Source organism: Periophthalmus magnuspinnatus, chromosome 17 (assembly GCF_009829125.3).
Source record: "Periophthalmus magnuspinnatus isolate fPerMag1 chromosome 17, fPerMag1.2.pri, whole genome shotgun sequence".
Taxonomy (NCBI): domain Eukaryota; kingdom Metazoa; phylum Chordata; class Actinopteri; order Gobiiformes; family Gobiidae; genus Periophthalmus; species Periophthalmus magnuspinnatus.
In genome coordinates, this window is record NC_047142.1 from 3764902 (window position 1) to 3792775 (window position 27874).

The window sequence follows — 27874 nt, forward strand, 5'->3', positions numbered from 1 at the left end:
GACCAGTGCGCGAGCTCGTCTCACCGGTGGCGCAGCTGTTGGGTCACGTGACGCAGCGCACGTCTCACGAGCGCTCAACTTTCACATGTTTACATTTCTTGTCTCTGAACTTATAAGAAACGGGCTTAAACTAGCTTAAATTTGCGCTACAATTGTTTTAAAAGTGAAATGTAAGTCCGAGCTAATTTAAACCACCACTTGAGTTAATTAATTTGTTTAAGAAATTGTGTTAAGAGCTAAATTACAATGTCAGTTAATGAAGGCTAGCTAGCAATATGAGCTGAGGCGCTTTTTTGTTTTGCTAATAAATAAATGAAGTGGATATGGAGGAAGACACTGTAGAAAACCAGCTTCTTCTGCAGGCTAAAGAGGGCAATTTGACCCAGATCCAGAGCCTCCTTCAGTCGAGGATTAGCCAAAACATCTCTCTCAACATAAACAGTCGTTGTAAGTGAAACACAACATCATTATTAGCACACACGTGGGATCATATGCTGCTAATGTTCTGCCTGTTTTTGTTTCAGTTAAGTGGAAACCATACTCTGGATGGACTTCCCTACACTTGACCTGTTTTCATGGACATAAGGATGCTGTGGAGGAGTTACTGAAGGTGCCTTGTTTGTTCTAAATCTACATTGGCTGCTTACTGGGTTTAAATTTGTTAGTTGTGGAAAGTCTTGCTAATTTTAACAAGACATTTTTTATCATTTTTAATTAGTTTTAGTTTTAGGGTGAGTTCATACTTGCACATTCACCAAATCAGAATTGGCACTAAACTTGGACTAAACCAGAACTAGAATTGGACCAAATCTACATTAGGGCTCAAACTGGACCCAAACTAGGACCATACAAGGTTAAGTGTGAAGTATAGTTTTATCCATCCATTTTTTTCCGCTTATTTGGGGCCAAGTCGCGGGGGCAGCAGTCTAAGCCGCGACTCCCAGACTTCCCTCACCCCAGACACATCCTCCAGCTCTTCTGGTGGGACCCCAAGGCGTTCCCAGGCCAGCCGAGTGACCCAGCGTGTCCTGGGACTTCCCTGGGGCCTCCTCCCAGTAGGACATGCCTGGAACATGTCTCTCGGGAGATGTCCAGGAAGTAAAGTTTTAGGGAACATGTCCCTAGGGAGGCGTCCAGGAAGTATAGTTTTAGCCGGTGATATTCCATAATACTTTTGTCGACAGGGGTAACAGTAGCTCAGTTGCAGTGTTTGTCCACTGACCCACAGGTTGGCGGTGCAATTGAATGCTGTCATTGTGTCCTTGGGCAAGATACTTAACCCACCTCACCCCCAGTGTCTGCGTACACTGGAGTATGAATGCGTGTGTGAATCGGTGAGTGGTTTCTTGATGTAAAGTGCTTTGACTGTCTTGAAGGTGGGAAAACGCTATATAAAAAGTGACCATTTATCATTCCTCAACCAGAATAATGTTTATTTTAACTTGAATAAACTGTATTTCAGTGCTTCATGGGGCATGGGGTGTTCCTTGGATGTTGGTCTGGTTTGAGGCTCTGGAGTTTGAAAGTGGAACTCCTTTCCACTCTTTCCTTTCATGCATTTATTTTTACAAAAATATAACATTTTAGTCATTAGTTTTGTAGGAAATAAGCGATGCAGTTTTAGTCCTTGTTTTAGTGCTTATGTTTTATTTTGTTTTAGCCCACAAAAAATGAAATTGAAAAAACTATGACAAATTTTTATTTAGTCAACATCAGTGGAAATCAGTAAGAAGTTCACTGAATTTGAAATGAGCTATGTTTTGATTGGAGTATGCTAATCACAATCAATGATAATATAATCACACCATGTTTTTGCATGCTCTGATGACTGAGCGATATTAAATCCGTGGGACATTTGTAGGCAGGGGCCGATGTGAATTTGCAAGACGACGCGGGTGACACAGCACTACACAAAGCTGCCTCCACCGGAAGAACGGTAAAAAAAATGCAAGTGCCTTCCACCTCTCTTCCTGTGTCTTTCCATCTCCATCTATCATTCTATCTCTCGCACTCTCTCGCTCTGCTGATGTAACACTGCCTGCTTTCTAACTAATGTCTGTAGAAATTGCTGTCACCGAAATGTCACCTCACTTTTTCTTAAGTTTGATGGGTCCACTTCCACTCTGTTTCTCGCTTCACTTCCCCCCTAAAGGAGATTGTCTTGCTACTGCTACGCTATGATGCATGTGTCGACATTATCAATGGAACAGCCCAAGTCCCCAAAGATGTCACGGAGGATGATGAAATCGTTACAATGCTGGAGGGTACGATACGACGTTGTATAGATTTGTAAAAGTTTGTGATGACGTCTCGTTATTGTGGATCACCGCGTTGTGAAATAAATGTTTTTGGACTTTCGCAGCTGCCGAGAGGCGGGAGGCGAGGCGGCAGGAGAGGAAAATTCTGGAAGCAGCTCGAGAAGGGGATGTGGCCAGTTTGTCCAAAATGGTTTGTGAAGAAGACTCAGGATTGTTCAAACAAGCTGCATTACTAATAATATTGGGTTGCATATTTATTTAAATATAATAGCTACACAATATAACCACAACTTAACTTTGGATCCATGTCACATCCATGAGTTTCAGATTTATAAAAAGTTAAGACCATTATCGTAGCAATTAACAATTTAAAACCAACTTCTAAATGGTCAACTGTCAACTTCAAAATGGCACCATGTAACAAGAACCTGAGACCCATGAACACTGGAGACACATGATGCCGTGTATAGAGAGCCCTTTTACGTTTAATTGTGGAATCAGGCAACCAAAGTCAGCTTGAAAACACACAATCAAACACAATCAAAACAGTTTATATCAAGCAAATATATATTTTTAAATTGTATATTGTAAATATGAATAGTTATTAGTAAAATCATTATTCAATTTGTTCATATTGTAGGACATGCCATCTTAAACATAATGATTCTTTACTAACCCTCACTTAAACACCTCAGTTATATTGCAAATTCTTGTATTTTAATAACCATCTCACTATTTTCTGCATTTCTTAAGCTCACTGGCAAGAACCCTCCAAATATTCACTGCAGGGACTCAGTGGGGAACACGCCTTTACACTGTGCCGCCTACAGAGGGCAGAAGCAGTGCATAATAAAACTGCTTAAGTCTGGAGCCAAACCAACCATCAGAAACAGCAATGGTATGAACAAAGCTATTACCTTACTTCACCATATCCTACCGTGCTAGCTCATTGTTTTAGCTAGTACATGCTAACATGGATTTTTTAGCTCTTGTGTTCTGTCTGTTTAATGTTCCAGAGCAGACAGCACTGGATGTGGCTCGCACTGATGAAATAAGGCAGATATTAACAGCCTGTCAGCAGAAGGTAACAGAGTCCTCCCTTCTTTTTACATAAACATGTCCCCACAGAACAACAGGACCGCTATTAAATTTGCACTTTAACTGCAAGACACTAGGGAGCCTTCCTCATTATTTTGGTGATCCCCTGGCCCCTGTTTTTACACCAGTGAATCTCAAATAAAATGAACACTTTTTGGGAAAATCTAATTATCTCTTCTCTCCTTTCTCCTAGAACATTTAGTCTTTTTGGTATCTCTTGTTATTTTGTATTTAGTTTGATCACAAGGCATGTTTTTTGTACTTTGAAATGAGGAATTGTTGTTGGAAGCAGAACACAGAGATGTCTATGTGTAAGAGTTATGGCTATTTCTTTTGTGCAGGAAGCGAACAATGGTGTCCCGGTGATTGAAGGACCTCTCTGGAAGGTACCCAGATGTTGGAGTGTGTTTTTTCACATTGTAAACAAGCTTGGTGATGGAATTTTGTTCAGATATGACAACAAAAACACAGTGCTATTGATCTGTTTCTGTCCAATGTTATGTTTTTTAAAATTAAATATGACATGTTTTCAATTATTATTTGACTTGGTGGAATACTACCCATGATAAATATTTAGCGCAATTTTACTCAGTTATGAGACAGCTTGTGAGGAAAAAGTTGGCAAGAAAAGAAACAAATAACAGCAAGTACTACGTCATTAATTTCTGTCCAATTGTATCTCTGAGGTTTTTGCTGAGTCACACTAAAATGAATAAATATTTAAAGATCAGGCGGTGGACAGGGAGCTGCGGGTGGATGTCACTGACAACATGTTAAACACGACACAAATCAAAGGAATACTTCACCAGAGGACACTTCAGTTTGTGGCATTGTTTTACTATTTATTATGCAAACAGAAGTATTCTACAAATGTCAATAACACAGTAGTCTTTATTTAAATTAATTGGAATTTTAATAAAAGTGACACAGTCTATTTAGACCAATAGATCCATGATTTAGACACATTTTGGCTCTTGTTAACATGGTTTCTAGGTTACATTTATGGCATTATCTCTACGTATGGCATACCTGATGCCCTTGTCCAACCAATAAGTCAAATTATAAACTGAATTAAAACAGCAAGGCAAAATTTGTATTTTCTTTATTGCGTTAACCATGTTTTAGTGAAATGAGTAGTCTGGCCTGTTATATGTACATTAAATCCTATGTGTTGCCTCCCAGAGTTCCCGATTTCTTGGATGGCGATTGTACTGGGTGGTAATTAAAGAGGGTACCTTATCCTGGTACAACACGCAGTAAGTTAATTGGACTATCTTCATTATTTATACCAAAAACAAAACGTGCACATCTGTACATACTTTACACTGGTGTGTGCAAGGGCTCATTACTTCAATTTTACATCTGTTTATTTTCCAGGGCAGATGCTACAGCAGGTGTGAAGAAACAAGGCAGCACATCGCTATCACAAGCCTACTGTATGGTAAGAGAAAACTTTTTTCTGTATTTAGTATTAAAGGTCCTATATTACACAAAACTGACTCTTGTGAGCTTTAAAATATGTTATAATGTTTTTACGTCCACAAAAACAGACCTGGAGTTGTGTTTTGTTTCATCCACACATGTTTAAGTAACATTTTGTCTATGTCTCCAAGCTCAAAATGCTCTGTTCCACCTTGTAATATCATACAGTGGTAATTTTCAGATAACAGTGACCTTCTAGTGCAGAAATGGGCAATTCCAGGGCTGAAATGATCAAAATGATTCTAGTGAAGGTGTGTGGAGTTTAAAAACAGAGTAGAGCACTTCATGTATTACCACATGATGACATCACAAGGTGGAACAGAGTGTTTTCAGTTTGGGAGAAGAACTCTAAAGCCTAAATATGCAGGGTTTGTGTGTCAAACATGTGTGAATGAAACAAAACACAACTCCAGGTCTGTTTGTGAAGAGGAAACAACATTAGAACATAGATCAGAAAACAGTCATATGGGCACTTTAAACTGTAGCATGCTAAGATCATTATTTTACATTTCTTTCTTTGTTAACACTGATGTTGATCTAAGTTGGCTTTATTATAAACACGGGTCTAATGACGTCCTGTTCAAAAATGCAGATGTGATAGGCCCTGCCCCCTCATTGTGGCGTTTCATTTTAGCAAACACTGGATTTTCACTTACATGTTTTTATTATTGTAAAAAAAAATGTCTGAGCCTCAAATACAGGACAATACAGGATATATTTAGACTGTTCCACGTTGTGATGTCATGTAGTAACACAGGAAGTGCTCCACTGTGTTTTTAAACTCCACACACCTTTACTAAAATTATTTGTATAATTTCAGCTTTGGAATTGCCTATCTCTACTAAACTAAAAGGTAGGTGTTAACATTGGAACTACTGTTGAATGACATCACAAGGTGGAACAGAGCATTTTGAGCTTTATTCAAACATGTGTGAATGAAACAAAACACAACTCCAGGTATGTTTTTGATGAGATAACACATTTATAACACGGCTGAAAGCTCAAAACAATCCATTTTGTGTTTTATAGGACCTTTAAATTAAAAATGACTTTCTAATTTCTAGGTAAAACCATGGGATCATTGCTTCTTCCTGCTCAGGTGTTTTGATGGCACTGTTTTAAATTTTAAGGTCTCTCCAACAATACATTCAATCACAAAAAGAAAAGTGAGCTGGCCCATTCATTGCATTTAATGTGATGAAGACTTTTTTGGATTGGATTGATGAAGCTGTGGTTTGTGTGAATGTAGAAATGGTTAGAAGCCATAGACGCACACGTGGCCTTTTGCCATCAACACAACATTCAAGATTATGTAACAGGCGAAGAGGATCCCACCGACACAGATGTGACGAGCTTCACCCAAGCTCTTCAGGTAAAGCAAAGATCACATTTATGGTCATGGTGGTGATTTTTACAAGGATGGCACTGTTTGTTGTTTCTTATGCTTTTGCAGACAGCCAGTGCTTGCCAACAGAAACTGGAGAAGGAAGTGTCAATATTTTTGTCTTTGGTGAAAAATGTGCAAGATGGTGGTATGTGAATGAAGTGATCTACTTATCTTAGTTTGGCCAGGCATCAGCTTTTTGTGATGAAGCTAGGATTATTATTAGATACAAATTAAATATAATTCTCACTCACACAACAAGAAGGTTGTGGGTTAGAATTTTTCCTTTTGGTATTATACACACGTACATTGATAGAGCCGTTAACTACCGGTAATCCACATGTCTCTGGAGGTAGGGAAGACCTAAGTCCCTGGAGAAAACCTTCTCAGATAAGGGAGAACATGCTAACTTCAAAAAAGACAGGCCTGATGTGGAAATGAAACCCATGAGCTTCTTGTTGTGAGGCGAGAGGGCTAAACACTCAGCCACTATCTAGGTGGAGTCTGCGTGTCCTGTGTGTGATCAGTGACTCTGTTAAACCTTTGACTAACCATTTCCAGATTGTGTCTAAAATAACCAGGATGGTGGAAGTGAGGGAACTGAAGATTTAAATTTCTTTTTGCAGCGATTGATCCTTCCATTTCTCTGAAAGCCAAAGAGACCAGTGAGCTTTCAGCTGAAACCTCTGCTGCTCTACACCTGTGTCTGGAACTGCTGTCCAAACAGGAAGAGGTAAGGCGCCGTAGGGCTCTGCAAATAATATATTTACATCAACTGTTACTCCTAAAAATGAACTGAATAGGAAGCTTAAACAAAGTATTTATGTTCTAATGGAAGATAGGGGTGAGATTTAATAAGTTTTCTTCTTCCCACTCCTTTTCAAGCTTAAATAAGAAAAAATATGTGTAATGTGGATTAAAGTGTACTTTAAGATAAGCTTTACTTAGTCAATATTTCTTTAACTTTTGTCAAATTGTTTTTATTTCAACTACAACTCAAAAATGTGTGATAATAATATATGACAAGTTGTTGGGTCAACCTACTGTCAGAAATTATCAAGTTCAAAATTTGTGAATTTATCTTTTGGATATTTCTCATAAAAATACAATGCAATCAACATGGTAGTATGACATCATCACATTGTATAATCTGAAAACCAACTGTCAAGTCCAACATTACCACATGTGAATTTAAGATGGACGTTATATTTTTTTTAAAACAGCCGCAAAATCATCTGGTCCCTCCCATTATGTACGTCCAGAAGTTCATATCCGTCCATCCAGCTTCCCCATTCTTTGTCTTCGCCCTTGGGTAAAGCAGTGGGACAGAGGAGTAATCACTGCCTGTTAGTCTATAACAAGGACACCCAGACACGATCCGGTTTAATGCTTAGCTCTGCATTCAGCCGCTAGATCTCTCTCTCACACACACACACACACATTTACACACACAAATACACACACATAGAGTTAGGGAAAGGCTCCGTGTATTGAGCGGGGGAACTCAAGCGCACGCATATTCACATGCTCTGCTCCGAGAGGGCTCTGTCAGGGTGAAAACACACGCTCGCAGACAGCCGGCACACGTCCACAACATCAGGGACAAGACCGCTACGCACAGAGGACAGTGACGCCAACGTAATCCGCGCCAGGACAGGTACCAGAACTCCACTCTCGTCCAAAATCTTCGGCTTGTTTTGGGGTTGGGTGGGCTGTTAGCTGCGTGGGGTAATACAGTGTGACAGTTTGAATGCTAATGTTGGGGTGGAAATAGTAGTAGTTGCAAGTGTTGTATTTTCTGTTGCTGTCTGGTATGAATTGGAGCTAGAGTGGGGCTGTGCGTTTAATCAAATTTTAATTGCGATTATGATTCTGTCATCTTTAATTGTGAGTCATAAGTTTGGGTCTTTTTAATGGAGAGGTCTACAGCCAATCCTCTGTGTGTAATTCATGTGGTTTGGAGCAGAGTTCAGACTTTGGAAGAAGAAATATGACATGAGACATGATTTTTTTTATTTATTTTAAATGGTAATTATGAAATGCATACCTTGCTTATGATCAGGGGAAAATAAAATACAAAGACATTTTTATTTGTATTAATTAAACAAAATACAATCAAATCGAAAATCATGATTAATATGAGAAAAAAGTTACGTTTAGAGTTGTTTATTCTCTTGAAAAATCACTAAGCTCATGACTGTGCATTACGTAATACCTTGTTAGTGATATGAAGGAGTAGAACTGTGCAAGAAATTAAATATTTACCAAATTGTGATCCAGATTGCAGTTATTGGCTTGATCTACAGCCAATTATGTGTCATTAAAATTACTTTGAAGTTTGAACTAAATGAGATTTTTCTTATTGCTTCTAGAGTAGGTGTTTGTAGATGTTCGTAGATTATCTGTGCTTGACTGTGTTCTTGACTCTTTCTACTATAAGCCATATTTATTTCTGTCATTGCTAAATTATGATAAAACTTTGAGTGATCCAGTGCAAGGAATAAATGATTACATATCGGCAGAACATCCCGTTTATGCTCAAACAGCTCTGAATATATAGACACCAGGGACTTCCAGTTCATTTACCAATTGGGCCGTGTTTACAGTGCGTGTTATGACCTACCAAGTCATCTGGGAATGGGTTGATTTTTGAACCAAGCTAGTTTCACAAGTCACCGTGTTGTTTGGGTGAAATCTGCCGCAGAGAAATACAAAAACGGTTCATCCAGACTGACGGGAGGAAGGGGTGAAATGTCTTAACAAGCTGCCACACGTATCAGCCCAAGTCTAAACCGCTGCCTCTACATTCACTAACTGGATTATATTTCCTACAATGCGAGGATTGGCTCTAATAAGCTTTATGAAATCTAATCCTAAAGCAACATCGTCTTTTATATATCGTCTGTTTGTCTGTTAGGATTGTAATATAGTAAAACACCAGTGTTCTTATCCTTTCATGCCCAAGCAGATGTGTTACGAAAAGCAGGATTCGACGCTCAAAGGCTTTCTCACCAATTACCATACACCGCCCGGGAGCAGAACAGTTGTACGGTGACCCACTTGCACAGCTGCTAACCACACGCACAACATATATCATGAGCATTATTAGTATTAGCTCAGTTCTAGAATAGACTTTTTTTTTTTAACATATTGCTTTAAAAGAAACCGCGTTGGTGGTGAATCCATCCATCTGCCTGGGCTTGTGCCGTGTTTTTGGACAGCACATTGAGCACCTGTCGGGAAAGTAAATCGAGGCTTACATCTCAGGCATTTAGCGGTGACAGCAGATAAGCAGATCTGTCTCTTGTGCTGCTGACAGCTGGGGAATGATAGCGTTCTGTGTTCTGTGTTTCGTGCGCTGTGGATGGGCTGGTAATGCCTTTCTGACCATCACCATTCAGTTGATCAATTTGTGAGAGTTTTTTTTTTCCTCGTTGAGCATAAAATTGTAAATAGTGGTTTGGTGAACACTGCTCTGGCTGTTAATGGCTCCCATATACAGCATTAGGCAGTAAGTGAACATTTTGTCCAGTTAGAAGCACCGAAAATTGACAAGCTGGAGGATGAAAGCCAGTCACTGAAGGCAAGATGGAGTGTTCTGGGAGGAACAGTGGTTTTAACCGTGGCGTTGTTTACACACACACCAAAATATGATCATAATCTGATTCCCGGAAGCTGTCAGATTATTAAAATAACCCTAACCCTATTTATCTGATGTCAGTAATCTCATTTCTCTGCTGTGATCGTTATGGAAAATTATGCAAAAAAGGGGCAAACTAATGAGGCAAAGACAAAAATGAAAGGAAAAATATTAAAGATTGAAGGAGGTATTTTAAAATTCATTGCCTTTTGATCAACTGACTCTTGTCACCAGGTGTTTCTGATGAGCGGATTTCTTTTGTGCATGCAAACACACACCAAAAAACATTTCTCGTTATCGGGTTCTAGCTCTAGTTATTTCCAGCTGTATAAATCTACGTTATGGTCTGTAGGGTTAGAGATGTGCTCATAATGTTTTACTTAAATTTGCACATAATATACCAAGATAGTCTCACTGTGCTTTTGAATTTCATTTTCAGGGCAGTCCAGGCCCCAGAAGGGAATATATTGTTCATGTTTGTAACCATAGCACCCGGAGGAAACGTACAGACACTGAGAAGATGCAAACGAAAATGTATTATTCTGTAAAAATCTAGCCATGCAGTGACAAAATCAAAGCAACTGTACATGTTCTTTTGAGCGTCTGTCCACTTATCTGTCCATGAGTGATGAGAATGACAAGAAAGACAATTTACCACAAAATGTTCTATCTTTTGAATAGAATTTTTTGCATGTAACAGGAAGTTGAAACCCATGAATTGAACAAAGTGAAAGCTCGACAGTTTGGGGTGTGGGCCAATGGCTGGAGCAGCATCAGAACAGCCCCAGAGCAGCCTGCCTCAGCCTAAAATAGCGCAGTTTGAGTCCAGGCGGAGGACGCGTCAAAAGCAGTGGAGTTGGCTACACAACACACTAGTTACACAACAAAGTATTCTGTTTCTGCTCGGGCTCCTGTGCCTAATGACTCGCCCGACAACTGTAAGCACGAGGTCTGCTTGTGCATGGGGTTCAGAATGAGGAGAATCGAGGACCTTTGCCAAAGTGATTAACGATTTAAAACAAATTATTATCTATAAATATATCTCAGTATGTATCAGGAATTGGAAAAAGTCCTCAAAATGTTGTGTGTAACTGAAACTGGATGATCCACTTTCAAAACACATCCAATCTTGACTAAACATGTTGTTCAAAATGAGACTCCAATAAAAAATAATTCCATATTAGCTTTATAAATCACTACAGGAGCTAATCACATTTATACTCTATTAAAACAGCAACACAAACATGGTAGAGGCTGGGGATACGCTTCATTGTTAAAAGGCTCTAAATTAACATGTTAAGTGAGCGGCGACATTGAAAACCCAGTCAGCTCCTCCAACCAGAAACGTCTGGTGCCGCCCCAGCCACAGGCTCAAATGGCAACGTGCAAATGTGCTATGTGCTTACTTAAAAAATATACATTATATTTATTCTAATTAAATGATATCAATTCGATGCAGTAATCATATTTAAAAGAAGGCGTGTAAAGGCACAGTATGTAACTTTCAGGAGGTGGCAATCTCTTTTCAGGAGATTCCATGGAAATAAAAAGCTAAAGCCATACTTTGGAACGTTCTTCAAAACGTCCTTTAGTCTATTTTTGTCTAACAGTTACAGAGTGTGGCTTTAATATTACTTTTGATGCAACATTAAATGGAGAGTAAAAGAGCCCTACAATTAATGGGCTGCTTTATAAAAAGCCTAAATCAAATTCAGACTCTCCCAATCAACTTAAGCTAATCAATATCAGCAGAAAGGGCCAGATCAGCAGCTTTGGAACAAGCTGATGAGGAACAAAAAACATTTTAGCAAATGCAAATATCTTTGGACCGCATACACACCACTTAAACCCTACTGCTGCAGTGGGGCAGAGGGCCAGGGACATAAAATGTAAAATACAATCCCACTATAAGCTAAGTTTTATCTAAGTCTTATATAGTGGATGAAACGATGTATGCTATTTGAAATGACTTCAGGAAATGACTTGATGTAAATCAATATCACATATAAGCTGCCACATGTATTAACAGAGGAAGACCTGTACTATGGCTGTAGTGCTGTTTCCTGTGCGCTGGTCACACGTCAGTAACAAATGCCCATAGGAAACAATGATCCGGCCTGTCCCGCTGTGTCCTTATCTCAGGTTGCTTCACAGTGATACTCAATCAGGCTGCACAGATCTGTCCCAGAGCAGGGTGTTTGATTCTCAAGAAACCAGATCTGTGAAGTCAGTCTGAACCACGGCCTGCGTCAAAACCATCAACACAAATACTCTGTAATACAACAAACTAATCAATAACTTTTTTCCCAAGTCAGTACTATACATGCAGTATCAGTACTTTTAGTTGTTATATGCATTACGTTTATTCATGATGTCCAGGTGTGGAGTCTGAAGTTGGAGCAGGAGGAGGAGAAGAACAGAGCTCTGACTGAGGCGCTGCAGTCGCTGTCCTCTCAGAACCAAGAGCTGAAGGTGTCTGTGTGCAGGAACAGGAAGTGGACAAGCATCAGCGCTCTCACTGAGGATGACTTCTATGATGCTCTGTCAGGTCAGCATGGCTCTACTGAGGCTCATTAGAGAGTTAGTCTGTTACATGTATGTGGGTGTCAGTGGGTTTGAGGGTGCACTGCCCTGTCCTGGCAGTATGTAAGGTTGAAAATCAAACTGACCTCTGCACCACCCGTCATCAGATTGTACCGTAACATACCATATATATTACATTTAAAACTTGTCTTCTGACTGACTCTCCCCAGAACAATTTTCCATTGAAAGTTCATTCAGTGAGGCACAGTACTGTTTCCAGTGTATTTCCTTTGGAGTTGTGCTTTCGCAGGATTTCATAATCTTCCGATGGGAAAATTCCACAGTTTTGACTTATGCCACTTTGTGTCATCTCTGTAGTCCATTAGCTCTGTATCTTTCCATCTAAAACACATTTCCATTGTCCTCTTCATCTGTGCTCAATGTTGTGATGACACAAATAGACTTTTTGAAATTGTATTAATAGTGGCAGTGAAAACGGCTTATGAAGATTTGATGATCATTGCACATTAACTGCCTGGATGTTAGTTATTTCTAACACGGTACAGTTCTATAGTAATTATGACCAGGAGACGAGTTTGCACATGTTAGCACACAGTGGAGCAGTGTCTCCTAGGGCCTTTACATTATTCATAGATAGACTTAGTTTCTTTTGGTCTGCCTTAATGCTCCAGAGACAAAAAACTATGTTGTGCATTAATAGAATATGTTTCCATGTCCTGTATCTGTACTGTATTTAAACCACATGACAAATTCAAGGTACAGTGACCAATTCTTATTCTCTAACTTGAGCTTGAGAGATGATGCATAGAGGACATCCTAACATGGCAAACTGATATGTGTTTAAGTAGAGAACAATGTGATGCTCAAATAGTATGGAAATTTGACACCACTCTAACTAAAGTAAGTCTTTCCAACTAACTAATTACCTTATTCTTATTACTATAACTCTGTACACTTCATCTGTGTCTAAGATTATTTGAGTAAGAGGATTTCTGTTCTAGAACAATGAACTTGTGTGCCAGTTATTTGGACATAAGTAATTATAATTAGCATCTACATCCTCCCAGTCTGCACACAGCGATCATTGTCATCATCACTCATTGCGTTTGTCCTGGTGTGTATGGGAGAGGGAGGGAGGGGGTGAGGGAGGAGGAGGGAGGGGGAGGGAGGCGGTGAGGGAGGAGGAGGGAGGGGGAGGGAGGGGGAGCGTGCAGCCGGCACAGTGCAAACAATGTTGGAGGAAATGAAGCCGGTGCGCAGGCCACTCATTGGAACACAATCCTCAGGTGGGGGTTGTCTGGCAGCACAGGAACTCAACACAAGCGCTTATTTGCGAATAGTATCGTGTCGGGACGTGTAGCTGTAGTAGCCTCCCGCCGGCCGCTCCAACCCGTACGCGAGTGTTGTTTTTGGGCATGACCTGGCAGCCACCCCCCCTCTCCGTTCTTCCACAGAGTCGGACTCAGAGCTGTCGGTGAGCGGTTTCCTGTCTGTGGCCAGTCGCTCCTTTGAAGAGGACGAGGGGAGAGACGCCCCCCTTCTAAGCAGCAGCAGCAGCAGCCTTCGCCATCCCAGCGCACTCGCGGGGCCTACCGGAATGTCAGGGGAGGGTAACCATGGCAACTCAGCAGACCAACACAATGGAATCAAGCAGCACAGGTGGGACGGCTTCTGTTGTGATCTCGGGCTTGTTTACCCGGCTGAATGATGCCAAAGAAAAGGATGACAGTTTGGCCTGTCATGAGAAACACTACAAGGATTAATTGTGCAATACTCAATATTAGCTTATGTGCATGTGTTTACACAAATTATGAATAATTAGTTGGCAAATAATCCCCTAATGATATTCCTACCGCGCTTTTCTATTCATGAGTTTCAGCTACCTGTTTAGAGGCAACATTTTGAGCTTTTGAATTGTTAATTACTATGACAACGGTGCTACTTTTTCATCTCTCTAAAACCCATGGATATGAGTTTTATTTATTTACACATTCATTTATTCGCAGTTTTGGTCACGAAAAATAATCATAATCTCATATTCTAAACAGCACATTTCAAGTTTATGTGGTCTAGTTTTAAAACGTTTTGTGTTTTTGAATTGTTAATTACTGTGGCAACGGTGATCTCTGTGTAAAACCCATGGATATATGACTTTTATTTATTTATTCATTCATTTATTTTCAGTTTTGGTCGAGAAAAATGCATAATTTACATAATCACATAGTCTAAACCGTCAAGTTTAGTCAAGTTTACGTGGTCTAGTGTTAAAATGTTTTGTGTTTTTAGTGAAGACGTTTGCTGATTTTGGCGGTCAGAAACTTAAAATACTTTGGTTATAGTTATAGGCATTATCCTGCAGCCAATGTACTGATTTACGACGATATTTTAGTAACCTTATATATTGTATTACTTGGTGTCAGTGCCCAAATAACCACACATACAAATACTTCCTACAAATGTTCACAGGTACTACTTAGAGTCAAATTTTCGAAGAGCTCGCCGTATTTAGTTGTCACCTCTACCCGAGCGCCGTGCAAACTTGATAGACCACGTGACCGGTTGGCGTGCGGGTCTGATGACAGGGTACAGGGAAACGGACCTCTAAATGGCTACTGTAAGGAGATACCTACTTTCCACTGCTTTGTTTTTGCATTCTGCTCTTTGGCTCTACTCCACAAAGACCCAAACGATATTTCATACAATAGATTCAGCTTCCAGGGGTATGTTTTGTCGTTAGTATTTTTCGTGACGATCAGGCACTCTCCCTAATTTGCGGATTCTGTCTTGGCTGTCCTTGCTTAATCCAACAAGTGAGTCATGAATATTGGATGAGGGAGCCGGAGCGAAGGCAGAGGAATGTGCAGTGGCCATTACAGATTTATGAGCTCTGTGTTTATCTGGGAGTCCTCCTGTCATTTAAAAGTGCCCCAGTGCCAACTCACCACTGGCTCGGTTAAACCCTGTCAAAACACTAAAAGCTCTCCATCTCGATCGTTGGAATTTGAAGGTGCGAGGTGTAACTTTTCTGCTACCTCCTTGTTGTCATGGAGATTGCCTAGGATCTTACACACCATTGTTTTTAGGGCTGCCGTCAGCTAAAGAAATCCTCGTCGACCTCAACTATTAATGAAGACCTGTTGTACATTTTAAATTGCAATATTCATCTAAAACGACTTAAAAGAAGCATGTCTGACTTCCGCGTTACAAAACTGGAGTCCCCGATGTCGCCGTGAAGAGCTGTGTAGCTGTCGGCGCCTCCTATGGGTAGCTGCACGTCACACTAGCGAGTAGCAGATTTCTTTTCATTTGTACGACTGCGCCATGTTGGCCAATCCTACGTATCATCGAAAAATAAAATAAAAATTGAAGAAGTGATTAGAGAGCAGTGGGCATGTCCCGATGGCGGTGAAAATGGGGATTGATCAGCAGTGTGGCGTCTTGCTCGAACATGCAAGAATTACTCCAAAAAATTTGAAGTAGTTTAAATTAGAAGGTGAAACAGTTATAACAGCTATATATAAAAACTCTGAAAAGTCTATTTTGCATAATAGATCTGCTTTAATACAGAAAAGTACTAGAAAAAAGTGTACTTATATGGAAAAGGAGCAGGATGCACACAAGATTCACTCCCAAATCTTCAAACAATCCACTCCTTTCTGCTGTTGTGAATATAATTCCTTATTATTTAAATAAAGTAATTAGTCATATTACAATATGTATTATAATTTTGGTTTATTAAGTCCCTATCGACTGGAGAAGTACAGCCCTAAATGGTGTTAAACTTGCCTAATTTGGTATTTTTTTTCAGTTACAGGCGTTTTTATGGCTCACAAAAGCCTAAATACAGATCTAAACTGTAACTTTTTATGTTCGCGCCGCCTACATGTCTCCATGGATAATAAGAACATTAGCCGTGATGTGTAACATTCTAAGCAAAACAACAACATCTCCACTTAGACATGCAGATGACAGGCCCTCCACCAGTAAAGTTGCATAGTGCACCTTTAAATTGTATCAAAAACATAATTAAGAAGTGTAAAATATTTAATTAAACTACTGAAAACGGTGTAGTAGATCATAATGGATGAATTTATAAGATTGTTTCCCTGCAGTCTATGGGATTGTTCCAGCTTTCAAAAAATTTAGATTTGATCATAATTTAAAAAAACAACTTGTAATTAAATAAGGCAGAAACTATTTAGGCTGGTTTATATCGACCGACACAAGAACTAATGAATGCTTAAACACTTGCCAATCGTTTTTCTCATTTTGTTGCAGCGTTTAATGAGAAATCCTATACAAATAAAACATTAGCTCTAGCCCGTATTGTATGTTTTAGGCGCTTACAAACATCTGCTTTCTTTTGTATTACAATTTTGAACCACAAACCATGACAAAAGAAATCTCACCCTTTCACCACCACAGCATCCATTAGGCATCCAAGAAAACCATCCCGCTAAAGGAACACGAAATGGGTCAGACAGACGGCTCTCTCATACATCACAGGAGCAAACTCGGTATTTGTATTTATTTAGCCGAAATAACCACTCTCGGCTAAAGAGAGACACCATCTGCTGCAGGCGCCACACTGTACAACATCGCACACTCGAGTTGTCAGCAAGTCTGCAGCGCAAGATGGTGCTGAGTCGAAAACACGGGCTGGTCTACGAAACATGTGCACTCAACCTTTTTATTTTAATTAATTCCTGTTTGTGATTTGCAGGTCAAGTTTACCGGCTCCTATGTTCTCCAGAAATGATGTCAGCATCTGGAGTATCCTGAAGAAATGTATTGGCATGGTAAGGACGAATAAACGGATTTAATTTTTTTTTTTTTTTAATCTTAATCCATGTCCAGGCCTGTCACCATACATTTTTGAGCAGATTTAAACCACAAAAACTATTCTAAATCTATAATATTGTTAGAAAATCATGAGCTGTATTAAATAAACAGCAAAATGAAACACTTTAGTACTTTAGTTTGCATCTGTAATGAGTCAGACAAGTTATTAATTTAAATTTGTACAGCTCAAATCTTTTAATACAGCCAAAAAATAACCAAAAAACTCCCAGTTGTGCAAAGAAAATGTACATATGATAAATACAGAGCCCCAAAAAATATATTTTCAGTTTTTATATAATGAACGATAAGTCGATATAGTGATTATCATGGCAGACCTAATGTCAACTTGGATTAGCAGAATGCGTTCAAACAAGGTAAACTACAAGTATCGTTTTCTATCTGTCCGTGTGGAGTCGTATCAAACTCAAGTCAATATCCAGGAGTCCCTCGAGGTCCTTGTCTTTAACTGCAGTGCCTGATTGGATTTAACTATGCTTATTAATTTCCAAATCCTAATTAACCACGGTTCATTACTCGGCTCAGTCGGCACACAGGTCAGGATAAAATAGTGTAAATTAAAGGTTAAAGGTCAGATTGGTACTTAAAAACATGATAAACAGAACTAAGTCATTTTAAACTATTCGTAGCTGTCCAAAGTCACTCATTTACCTTATGCATTCCAAGCATCCTAATTATTCTTTGCAATGAGTTTATAAGTACTTTTCACTCTTTCAACTCTTTTTTTTGCCACTATGGTAATCCTAACAACAACTAGCCTGCTAACCACGCACTTCCCGATTCCCCGGCAGTAAAACGCTTTGTAATTATCTGCAGACAGTACACAGTGGACATATTTTGACCTCAAGAGCTGCTTATACAAAATATCTGTACTTAAGCAAGACAAACTTTGCTCAAATGAATGGGGAAAAATCCAGTACTCGCTCTTTAATACTAAACGTTCCTTAAAATGTTTCTTTAAAAGGTTTTATCTGTAAATTCCTACAACATGAGGTTCTTATTGCAGAGAAGTGGTCTTACAATAAACATCACCTCACATGGGAAGCTAATATTTACCCCTCAACAGTTCAGACACTCGTTTGAACTTGGTCAATATTTTGAATCTTCTGAAACGGGAAAAGACATTTAAGCAAGAGGAAGTTTCTCACTGCATTTGTTAAAACTGTCTGAAACACACCCTGACTTACATCAACCTGACAATATATTATAACCACTGACACATGGAGTTAACCGCTTGGATTGCAAATGAAGAACGAGCTGTTATGTGTTTAATCCGCAAAGTAAAAGTAATAAAAAAACGCTCGTGTCATTTGATTTTGATAGCTTTAAGACATTGCATCATTACAACTTAATTTCTCTGCAATAGTCCATACTATTTAACAAACAGGCAAAGCAGTGATGAACCTGTTGAGCCATATCCTTAGTAGAGCCAACAGAGAGGGACAAAGGGGTCTGTTGTCTTTTTCCCAGTGTCTTAGTGGCCCAGAATTTAACCCTCTTCCTATTAATTTATATTAGAGGTGGGCCCATGTGAGGCTTCTTGACCCGGACCCCCAAATTTCTGTTGACAGATCTGTATATCCTACAGACATGTTGTGTTGATAAATTGGTTCTTCAGACAGAAAAGTGCATGGCTCAGTCAGTTCGAGGTGATTGGATAATCTAAAATTGTCAGGTTATGTTCTCATACTAGAATTTGATGTTCAAGATTCAAACCTATGATCCACAAATGTTGAACCTTATCATAATTTGTGATATACTGACTCCACAAACTTGTCATATTAACTTTATCATGGCTTAACAGCTTACAATCACATGTTTGGTGATGAATAATGGTACAACTGGGGCTATTGTGAAAAAATGTCATTTTTTTTTTTGTTAATTTGTGCTGACAGAGGAGACATTGAACTTGTTATCACTTTTTTTTTTTTTTTTTTGATAAACCCAGTAATTACAGAGATATTAACCATAACCTGGACAAAACCTCTGCATTTTTGACAGTTAAACAGCAAATTCTAATTGATACTTGTGACTTTAACATCACGCTTGCGGATGTTCTGCATGTGTGTCTATGACTGAATGTTCAGCAGTTACCATGGTGACACAGTGCACACATTAGCAAACGCTTCCGAATTGTAATATAGTCTGAAAACTCCAGAAAACAATTGAAAATGGATTTAAACTAAACTTTTTCCTGAGCCTGTGATCAATACGAGTGTTCAGAGTCCTGTGGCCTCCAGGTGTTTGATTTTCAATAGCAGATTTTGCAGTGTCAGCCGTAGCGTCGCAGCGCAGCTTTTTAACCCTCTGCTCGGTGAAACCTGTTTGGTCAAATTGTGTTAAAAGAAAGCTCCGTTTAAAGTCTAACTCTAAACCACAGTGATTCACAGCCTGTTGATAAAACCTAAACTCCATCTGTTGTATAAATATCGCCGCATCTTTTCTATTTCAGGAGTTGTCTAAAATCGCCATGCCCGTGATCTTCAACGAGCCCCTGAGCTTCCTGCAGCGGCTCACAGAATACATGGAGCACACCCACCTCATCCACCGAGCCAACGCCACCACGGACTCCATCGAGAGGATGAAGGTACCAGCCCATTGTCTCGTACCTTTAGGGTTAAAAGGTTCTGTCTGTGCTCCAGGTGGGTCTGAGATACTGTTTTTTTTCTAATTATTACCTGGTTTAGTTGGAAAGTGTCTGCGGTAAGTATTAATCATAGTTTTACATCAGTCAAGTACAGGAAGTAGCAATGAATTTCATCTAGAGACAATTTATGCACAAAGAAAGGAGTTTAAACCTTCTTTTAGCCAAACAGAGATGTTGTTGTTGTTTATTTGTATCAGTCTAATCATAATTATTGTGTAAATTTGACAAGTTTTAACCTTTGTGAATTTTTTAGTTGCTACATAACAATTAAAGAATTACCTCTACATTTCAAACCCAGGCCTGTCATGATAATTCCTGTATCAACTTGTCGTTCACGTGCTTTTCTTAATGTTGTGTTAGGCCTGTGTGGTGACTTTTCACTTGTAGATGACCCAATAATTAACTCACGTGACACATTATAGATACTACAGCTAAGTACTATCTAGAGTATAAGTCGCACCGGCCAAAAAAATGCATGATAATGAAAAAAAGACATATATTTCACTCATATAAGTCGCACCCCCCGCCAAACTATGAAAAAACTGCGACATATAGTCTGGAAAATACAGTATATTGCTTTTTGTATGATTCACGTAGCAAAGGGTTTATCCTGTTTTATGATTATTGTGAACGTGGTATAAATGTATTTCAATATCATCGTTGATCATGATATTTTCAGAATCAATATACAGTATCACACTTCAAAATGTGCTATCGTCACAGGCCTAGTCACACCTGCTGCCCATGTGAAACCTAGAAAAAAAAAACTAGGCGAGATTTTGAGTAAAACCTTATATAATTAAGTTATATTTTCTGCGTTTTATTGTCTAACCTGCCATATGGACTTTAATGTTCTGACCATTCATAGAACACAATGGAATCTGTAAATGTTTTTAGTCACATGAATCTAAAACCAAACCATAGAAACCCTAAAAATTCTAAAAACAAATCAAATTGCAAAGTGTACAGAAAATATCCAGGAACAACATATGAAGAACTCGGTCAATTTCACCAAAAACATCAGAGAGAACTTCATAATTCAAAGGGGATAATTTGTACATGAGATAGTTTTATCATTAATATCTGAATGACTCTGATCTAATTCTGCTCTTGTTCCGGGGCCAGTGTGTTGCAGCTTTTGCAGTGTCAGCCGTGGCATCGCAGTGGGAGAGAACCGGGAAGCCTTTCAACCCTCTCCTCGGTGAAACCTACGAGCTAATCAGGTGAGACGCTCCACTGAACAAAACCTGCGGGGGCGAGCCATTCACAAACGCTCTGTGTGTACTGTGTGTGTACTGTGTGTGTATACCGTGTGTGTACCGTGTGTGTGCTATGTGTGTGCTATGTGTGTGCTATGTGTGTACTGTGTGTGTACTGTGTGTGTACTGTGTGTGTACTGTGCTCTACACAAAATATTCACTGTGTAACTTTTCTGGTGGAGGGTCGAGCCGTCACCTGTCGCCATGGAGATGTTATTACTTATCCTTGTTCAACATTGTGGCATTATTAGCGACAAAGGCATAATTTTTTTCTCTCGTGTTGTAGATATTTTGCAGTTTGAATAAATGATTTCTTTGAATTTCCAACATCAAGGGACTAATCATGATTTTGGAAAAGGGAAAGTGTTTTTTATTTTTTATTTTTTTTATTTAGGATGACGGTTTGAATCCAGCTCTTTACCATCACTGCCAGAAAACGACTGTAAAAGTAAAAGTTTATTGGGTCTTACATCCACAAAGTTCACTCAACTACAAGAGAAAAGTAGATTCAGTGTCATAGATTTTATAAGGTTTGCCAATATGGAGTCTACACTACGACTGCACGAATTTGGGAAAAGTAATGTGATTTGATTTGCGATACACTGGTCCCTCGTTTATCGCGGGGGTCACGTTCTAAAAATAACCTGCAAGGGGCAAAATTATCAGTATCAGCTTTATTTTTTACATTATTCTCTATGTTTTTGTCTGTAAAACCCCTCACCACACACTTTATACACTTTTCTCACACAGGCGTTAACATTTTCTCACATTTCTCTCTTGTTTAAACACAAAGTTCAAACCTTCGTAGGCGTCTTTGTCGGTGCAGAACGTTTCATCGACATTGTGGGTTTTGTCGGGGAGAAAACAAATTGCGAACGTACAGCACTTCAGAGTCACACTGAGATCCAACGTTTATGTAAATTTGTCTGAACACATTCTGTACTGGACAGGAGACACGGCACGGAGGAGACTGATGGACAATGGTCTACAGTCCAACAGCCAATCAGGACGCAGAACACAATGCACGTTCATACACTGGAAAAAAAGAAAAAGCATGTAAATTTGCATAAAAAAATCAAAAGCAAAACAGCGAGACCGTGGAAGGTGAACCGTGATATAGTGAGGGACAACTGTACATGTTTAAAGTAAAATAGATTGCACATTTGAAACAACTCCAGGAGCATAAACATTCAGAAATATGAACTAATAAACTGATACAAGAATCCCATTTCAGAACATGTTTGTAGAGTTGACGTGTTCTTTGCAGAGGACTTTCTTCTATCAAAATAACCATTTGATAACTGCAGCCTTGCTCTATACTCGTTAAATACTTGTCTTTTGTCTAATTGATGCCACAGAATCAAAGCCTGTTTTGTTCTGTTCTACTCTTCTGCTCTTCCAGGGAGGATCTGGGTTTCCGGTGGATGTCGGAGCAGGTGAGCCACCATCCTCCCGTCAGTGCCTTCCACGCTGAGGGTCTGAGGGAGGACTTTGTGTTCCATGGCTCCATCTACCCCAAGCTCAAGTTCTGGGGCAAGAGCATCGAGGCAGAGCCAAAGGGACTCATCACACTGGAACTGCCCAAGTGAGTGCACAGGAACTCAGTGGTTTTGCTTGTTTTTTGTTTTGTTTTGGTAACATTTTATACAAACTACATCTAATTAGCCTGGTTAGGGTTTTGTGAAGGTCTTATATTATGCAAATCTCATGAAAAACATAGCTGGAGTTGTGTTTTTTTCCTTCACACATATTTGAGTAAATCTTTATTAGTCTGTACATCTCCAAAGCTCAAAATGATCTGTTCCACCTTGTGATGTCATGAAGTGGTGGTTTTCAAGTTCCTTTTATCTTTAGTTCTGTAGAGATTGGCAATTCTAGGACTGAGATTATCCAAATAATTCTGAGATTGAGAGAAGAACTCAGCCTAAATCTGTAGGTTTGTGTGTTAAACATGTGTGAATGAAACAAAACACGACTCCAGGTCTGTTTGTGACGAGGAAACGACATAACAGATCAGAAAATAGCGTAATTAGGGCCCTTTAATAATGATTCAGACTTGGGAACTATTTAATTAATACTCTAAACTTAATCACTTACTAATTTACTATTAATTAAGCACTTGCCCTACATTTGAGAGTATGACATAATCACATTGTAAACTTTGAAAACCACAAATTTATTTATTCATACTCATTTTTGTTTTGTTTTTTTTAAATCTGTTTGATCAAGTTGGACGTCATTTAAAAACACACACCTGTAACTTAATATTCAAAAATGTTCAACAAAGTCATTCCCATTGCTTCATTTTGCAGATAATTAGTGGAGTTGAGTGGATTTGATGAAGATGTTTTGATTTAATAATTATCCTGTGCTGTTGAGAAACCTGCTGTTTGTATTACGAGCCTCAGCTGTTATTTTTACAATCGAGCTCATTCAACTTATCATTTTTTTAAACTTACTCAAATAGAAAACCTGCTAGTGCCTGGTGTTGTCACAATACAAACATTGAGACTCGATGCTCAATACCAATTCTGATACCATAAATATTATAAAAACACTTTCTTTAGACAATAGAATGTGATTTTCAGCATTAAATTGTAGTATTTTCTTTTCCGTTTTCTGTTTTCTTGTTCTTATTTTTGTTCTGATACAGCTCAAGATCAATCTAAAGTGATAAAAGGTTCATCTCCGTCCTGTGAATGTGACGTTTTTACTATTGACACCGGCTTAAATGAGTATCTAGTTTCGATATTAGTTTTAGTATCGATTAGTGTCTGATTTTTGATGCTTTTGACCAACTAGAAATGTAGTTAAAATACAAAACAAGACAGCACAATTTCTCCTTTTTGATTTTTTTTCTTGTGCTCATATTCCCTGTTGTCGTGTGCGGTTCATTACCTTCTTTTGTTTGACCACCATCGTCATTTGTCTTGGCAGATATAATGAAGCGTACACCTGGACCAACCCCACCTGCTGCGTCCATAACATTATCGTGGGTCAGCTGTGGATCGAGCAGTACGGCAGCGTGGAGGTCATCAATCACAAGTAATCCGCCATTGCTTATCGTGAACGCTCGCTCCCCGCTCCCCCTTCCGCGCTCCCGTAACGCCTTTCTACTGAGCCTCGAGCTGCTTTGAGATTCACTGTACGGGATTGATCTCAGGAGCAAAACTGGGACAGCTTCCATTAGAATAGCAGAGTAATTAATGTTTGAGAGGCCGCGCCGGAGTGGGAGCGGTGAAAGAGAATGAGTAAACAGTGTGTGGCTGTGTTTTCAGGACCGGAGAGAGGTGCAGCATGACGTTCAGACCCTGTGGCCTCTTTGGGAAAGAACTTCATAAAGTGGAGGGCTACATCTTAGATAAAAGGTACAACTGTGTGTAGAAAGAAGCACGGAGCATTACACAGAGCGTTAAGACTCTATATTCACGTTAAAGATTCCATATTCCGCTGTTTTCTGATCTGTTAGACCCGTGTCCGTGTAGTCTTTTTGAACCAGGATAGAAAAACAACAACCCTTTGGTGTAGTCAGTAGCTTTTATGTGAATCTGGAGCTGGACGATGTGATGTAATAGTGATCATAGTTTTATTTTTAAGTCATTGTTATCTGGTCTTATTAAAGGCAAATAAAAAATGTCTTTCAACCTTTCCTGAACATAAACAAATATATTCCTCACTGTTTTTCATAAGTTTCAGAGACCAGAGCGGAGTTTTGCCTTTAACCTTTAACTGCCATTTAACACAAAAAAGCGCCATCACTGACAATTAGAAATGCCTGAATCTTGGCTGTGCAATTACTTACATTTAAATCAGCATCTTTTATGATACTCAACCAGTAAAACATCTAATTGGCGCAAGAATTGTAACAGGCAGCTGCTTCCGTAATGTCTTTTTTAAATAGACTTTTTAAATATCATGTAGGCTTCTTTCCTCAAATAGCAGCTTTTACAACAAGGTGTGTTTTACCGAGCTTGAACATAACGTGACAATACACAGGAAAAGTGCTGTTAAACCATGTGGCAGTGTCGCTCACAACCCTTTATTTTTCAGCAAAAAGAAGCTCTGTGCGATCTACGGAAAATGGACCGAGTGCCTGTACACGGTCGACCCCGCTGCGTTTGAGGCCCACAAAAAGAGCGACAAAAAAAATTCAGATGACAAAAAGGGAAAGAAACAGGTAAAGCTCTGAGCAGTGAGTGTTAACGAGGGTGTACTGATATAAGATGTTTTATGAGAAATATTTTAACAAAGACATTTATTTCTAGGGTTTAGTATCCCACATAATGAGTTCTGTTTTGGTTTAGGTTCAAGTGTGGCACAAAACGTAAATGGATTTTAAAATGAACCACAAAAGTGCAGATATATCACCTTACAACCTGCGCATTTTACTTTTAAACTTCTTTCTTATAGATTAGATTGTAAAAGAAAAAAATCTATTCTGTCAACTGGACTGAACTGACTGATTACACAGATATATACGTAGATTATATGGTCAAAATTGGAGTTTTTAATGTCTTCAAAACAGTAATTTTGATATGATCTTGGAGAAAAATCCAGTACAATAAAAATAAATAAAAACAAATTCAAACACAGCATAGATTAGAGTGATTATAAGATTATTAATTACATCATGTAGCCTGTAGGGGGCGTGTGCATTTATGAACTTTATACTAGTAACAAGTCCTGTTTGGGAACATAAGATGCCAATACAACAAACGCACATTATGTAAAACGTACAGAAAAAGGACTGTCACACTGTCAGTCCTGATATTCTTAGTTTAAAGTAACTTTGGCTGCTTCCTGTGGACAGAACAACGTCGATGAAGAGCCTGAAGAAATGCCCCCCCCTGAGGCAGAGACGGTGCAGGTCATCCCGGGCAGCGAACTCATCTGGAAAATAACACCACGACCAGAAAACTCTTCAAAGGTACGAGGCCGACATTTTTAAATCGCACTGAATTTGTCACCGAGCGAGATCATACTGTAATTTGAAATGGAGCTTGTGCTTTTTCCTGGCAGTACTACGCCTTCTCCACATTCGCCATGCAGCTGAACGAGCTGGAGAAAAGCATGGAGGGAGCCATACCCCCCACGGACAGCCGGCTCAGGCCCGACATCAGAGCCATGGAGAACGGAGATATCGGTAAGACTGGTCATCCCGCTCCTCCATCACCTCCACTGACCCTCGTTTCATCATTTATGTGTGTTTTTTTTTCAGATCTGGCAAGTGCAGAGAAGAAACGACTTGAAGAAAAACAGAGAATGGCTCGGAAAAATCGATCAAAGTCATCAGAGGAATGGAAGAACAGGTTTGTGGCTGTATTATATAACGTAAAAGCCTCAAGTGTAGAATAGCATACTAACCACCTTTATGTTATGCTGCGAACGTCTTTACCCTCACCTTTATTATCACTGAGAAGGAACGGTGCCCTAGGACCAAGGTTTGATTGGATTTCAGCTTTGTTGTGTGTTTGTTCTGCAGTGATGTGCTGCACTACACTACCCCCTACAGGCCAAAGAGCATTACAACATGTCTGATGTCAATAGGATATTTTTAAGTGCAGTGGTCCCTCAAGGGTTATGTTCTAAAAATAACCAGTCAGCTTTATTTTTACAATTATTCAATATGTTTTTGGCTGTAAAAAAACCCTCAGCACACACTTTATACACTTTTCTCACACAGGAATTAACATTTAAATTTGTCTGAACACATTCTGTACTGGACAGGAGACACGGCACGGAGGAGACTGATGGACAATGGTCTACAGTCCAACAGCCAATCAGGACGCACAACACAATGGTCTACAGTCCAACGGCCAATCAGGACGCACAACACAATGGTCTACAGTCCAACAGCCAATCAGGACGCAGAACACAATGCATGTTCAGACGATGTAAAAACGCATGCAAAATTGTACAAAAAAAATCTGTGAGACCACGAAAGGGGAACCTTGTTATAGCGAGGGACCACTATATAACAAACTTAAAGAAACTGTATGTAACCTTCACTCTTACTGTCTGAAGTAAAGGTATAAAACTGAATGGATTTCACTGAGTTCCCAATGTCAGTGAGGACACAGATGTTTTTTTCTCAGTATATAAATAGGCTGTGCCTCGTGTGAAAGCTCAGAACCTCCAAAATTCAGCTAGCATTGATTAATAATTGGCTGAATGTGAGAATTCAGATCTGAGAGTCCCTTTAGGTTTAAACCAACTGGATTTCAGCATCGAAACTGGAAACACAAATGAAATGTCTTGAGAACCAAAACATAAAAACACTGACCCAATTATTAGAACTAAACAATTATTCTATCCATAAAACCAGGTAGATAGGTAAAGTTTATGAATTTAAAACCAATACATACAGTTCCTTTAACACGTGGGTTTTGTCTTTTTTCTTGCTGCTTTTATTATCGATACAGAATGTTCACAAATTGCCTGTTTTCCAGGTGGTTCCAGCAGGGATCCAACCCTCACAACAAAGCTCAGGACTGGCTCTACTTAAAAGGCTACTGGGACCGGAACTACTCCCAGCTACCAGACATCTACTAACAGAGCACCTAGCACTGCTGCCTGGACTGCTGAGAACGGCAGGGTATGTTATTTAAAAAACAAAAAAATCAGCAAAACGAAAAGAGGAAAGGCAAACACTTAATGTGATCTGTGAAATATAAAGCACAAACTCTTATGGCCCTGGGTCAC

At 39.3% G+C, this 27874-nt stretch overlaps 1 protein-coding gene across 5 annotated transcripts; it reads left to right on the plus strand.

Annotated features, from left to right (window-relative positions):
• Positions 1–27771, plus strand: LOC117385032 (oxysterol-binding protein-related protein 1-like). 5 transcript variants are annotated; one of them, XM_055228404.1, is made up of 28 exons: positions 1–447; positions 525–610; positions 1862–1936; positions 2153–2264; positions 2363–2448; positions 3012–3156; positions 3275–3342; positions 3698–3742; positions 4539–4612; positions 4734–4797; positions 5903–6004; positions 6088–6210; positions 6292–6370; positions 6849–6955; positions 12242–12410; positions 13861–14065; positions 17130–17205; positions 19719–19853; positions 21039–21136; positions 22575–22757; positions 24110–24217; positions 24451–24540; positions 25223–25349; positions 25983–26099; positions 26192–26315; positions 26391–26481; positions 26593–26613; positions 27622–27771. In XM_055228404.1, the coding sequence occupies exons 1-28, from the start codon at positions 324–326 to the stop codon at positions 27722–27724; spliced, it is 2937 nt and encodes a 978-aa protein (XP_055084379.1). In that variant the 5' UTR covers positions 1–323; the 3' UTR covers positions 27725–27771. The 5 variants fall into 5 exon arrangements, with proteins under 5 accessions (XP_055084379.1, XP_033838152.1, XP_055084378.1 ...); XM_055228403.1 differs by having other exon boundaries at positions 53–447; positions 2153–2279; XM_033982261.2 differs by lacking the exon at positions 26593–26613.
• The last annotated feature ends 103 nt before the right edge of the window (positions 27772–27874 follow it).

Coding starts and splice junctions, on each gene's coding strand:
- LOC117385032 (XM_055228403.1), top strand. CDS start 324: ATGGAGGAAGACACTGTAGAAAACCAGCTTCTTCTGCAGGCTAAAGAG. Junction 6,371..6,848: donor GAAAAATGTGCAAGATGGTG/GTATGTGAATGA, acceptor TTCTTTTTGCAG/CGATTGATCCTTCCATTTCT. Junction 6,956..12,241: donor TGCTGTCCAAACAGGAAGAG/GTAAGGCGCCGT, acceptor CATGATGTCCAG/GTGTGGAGTCTGAAGTTGGA.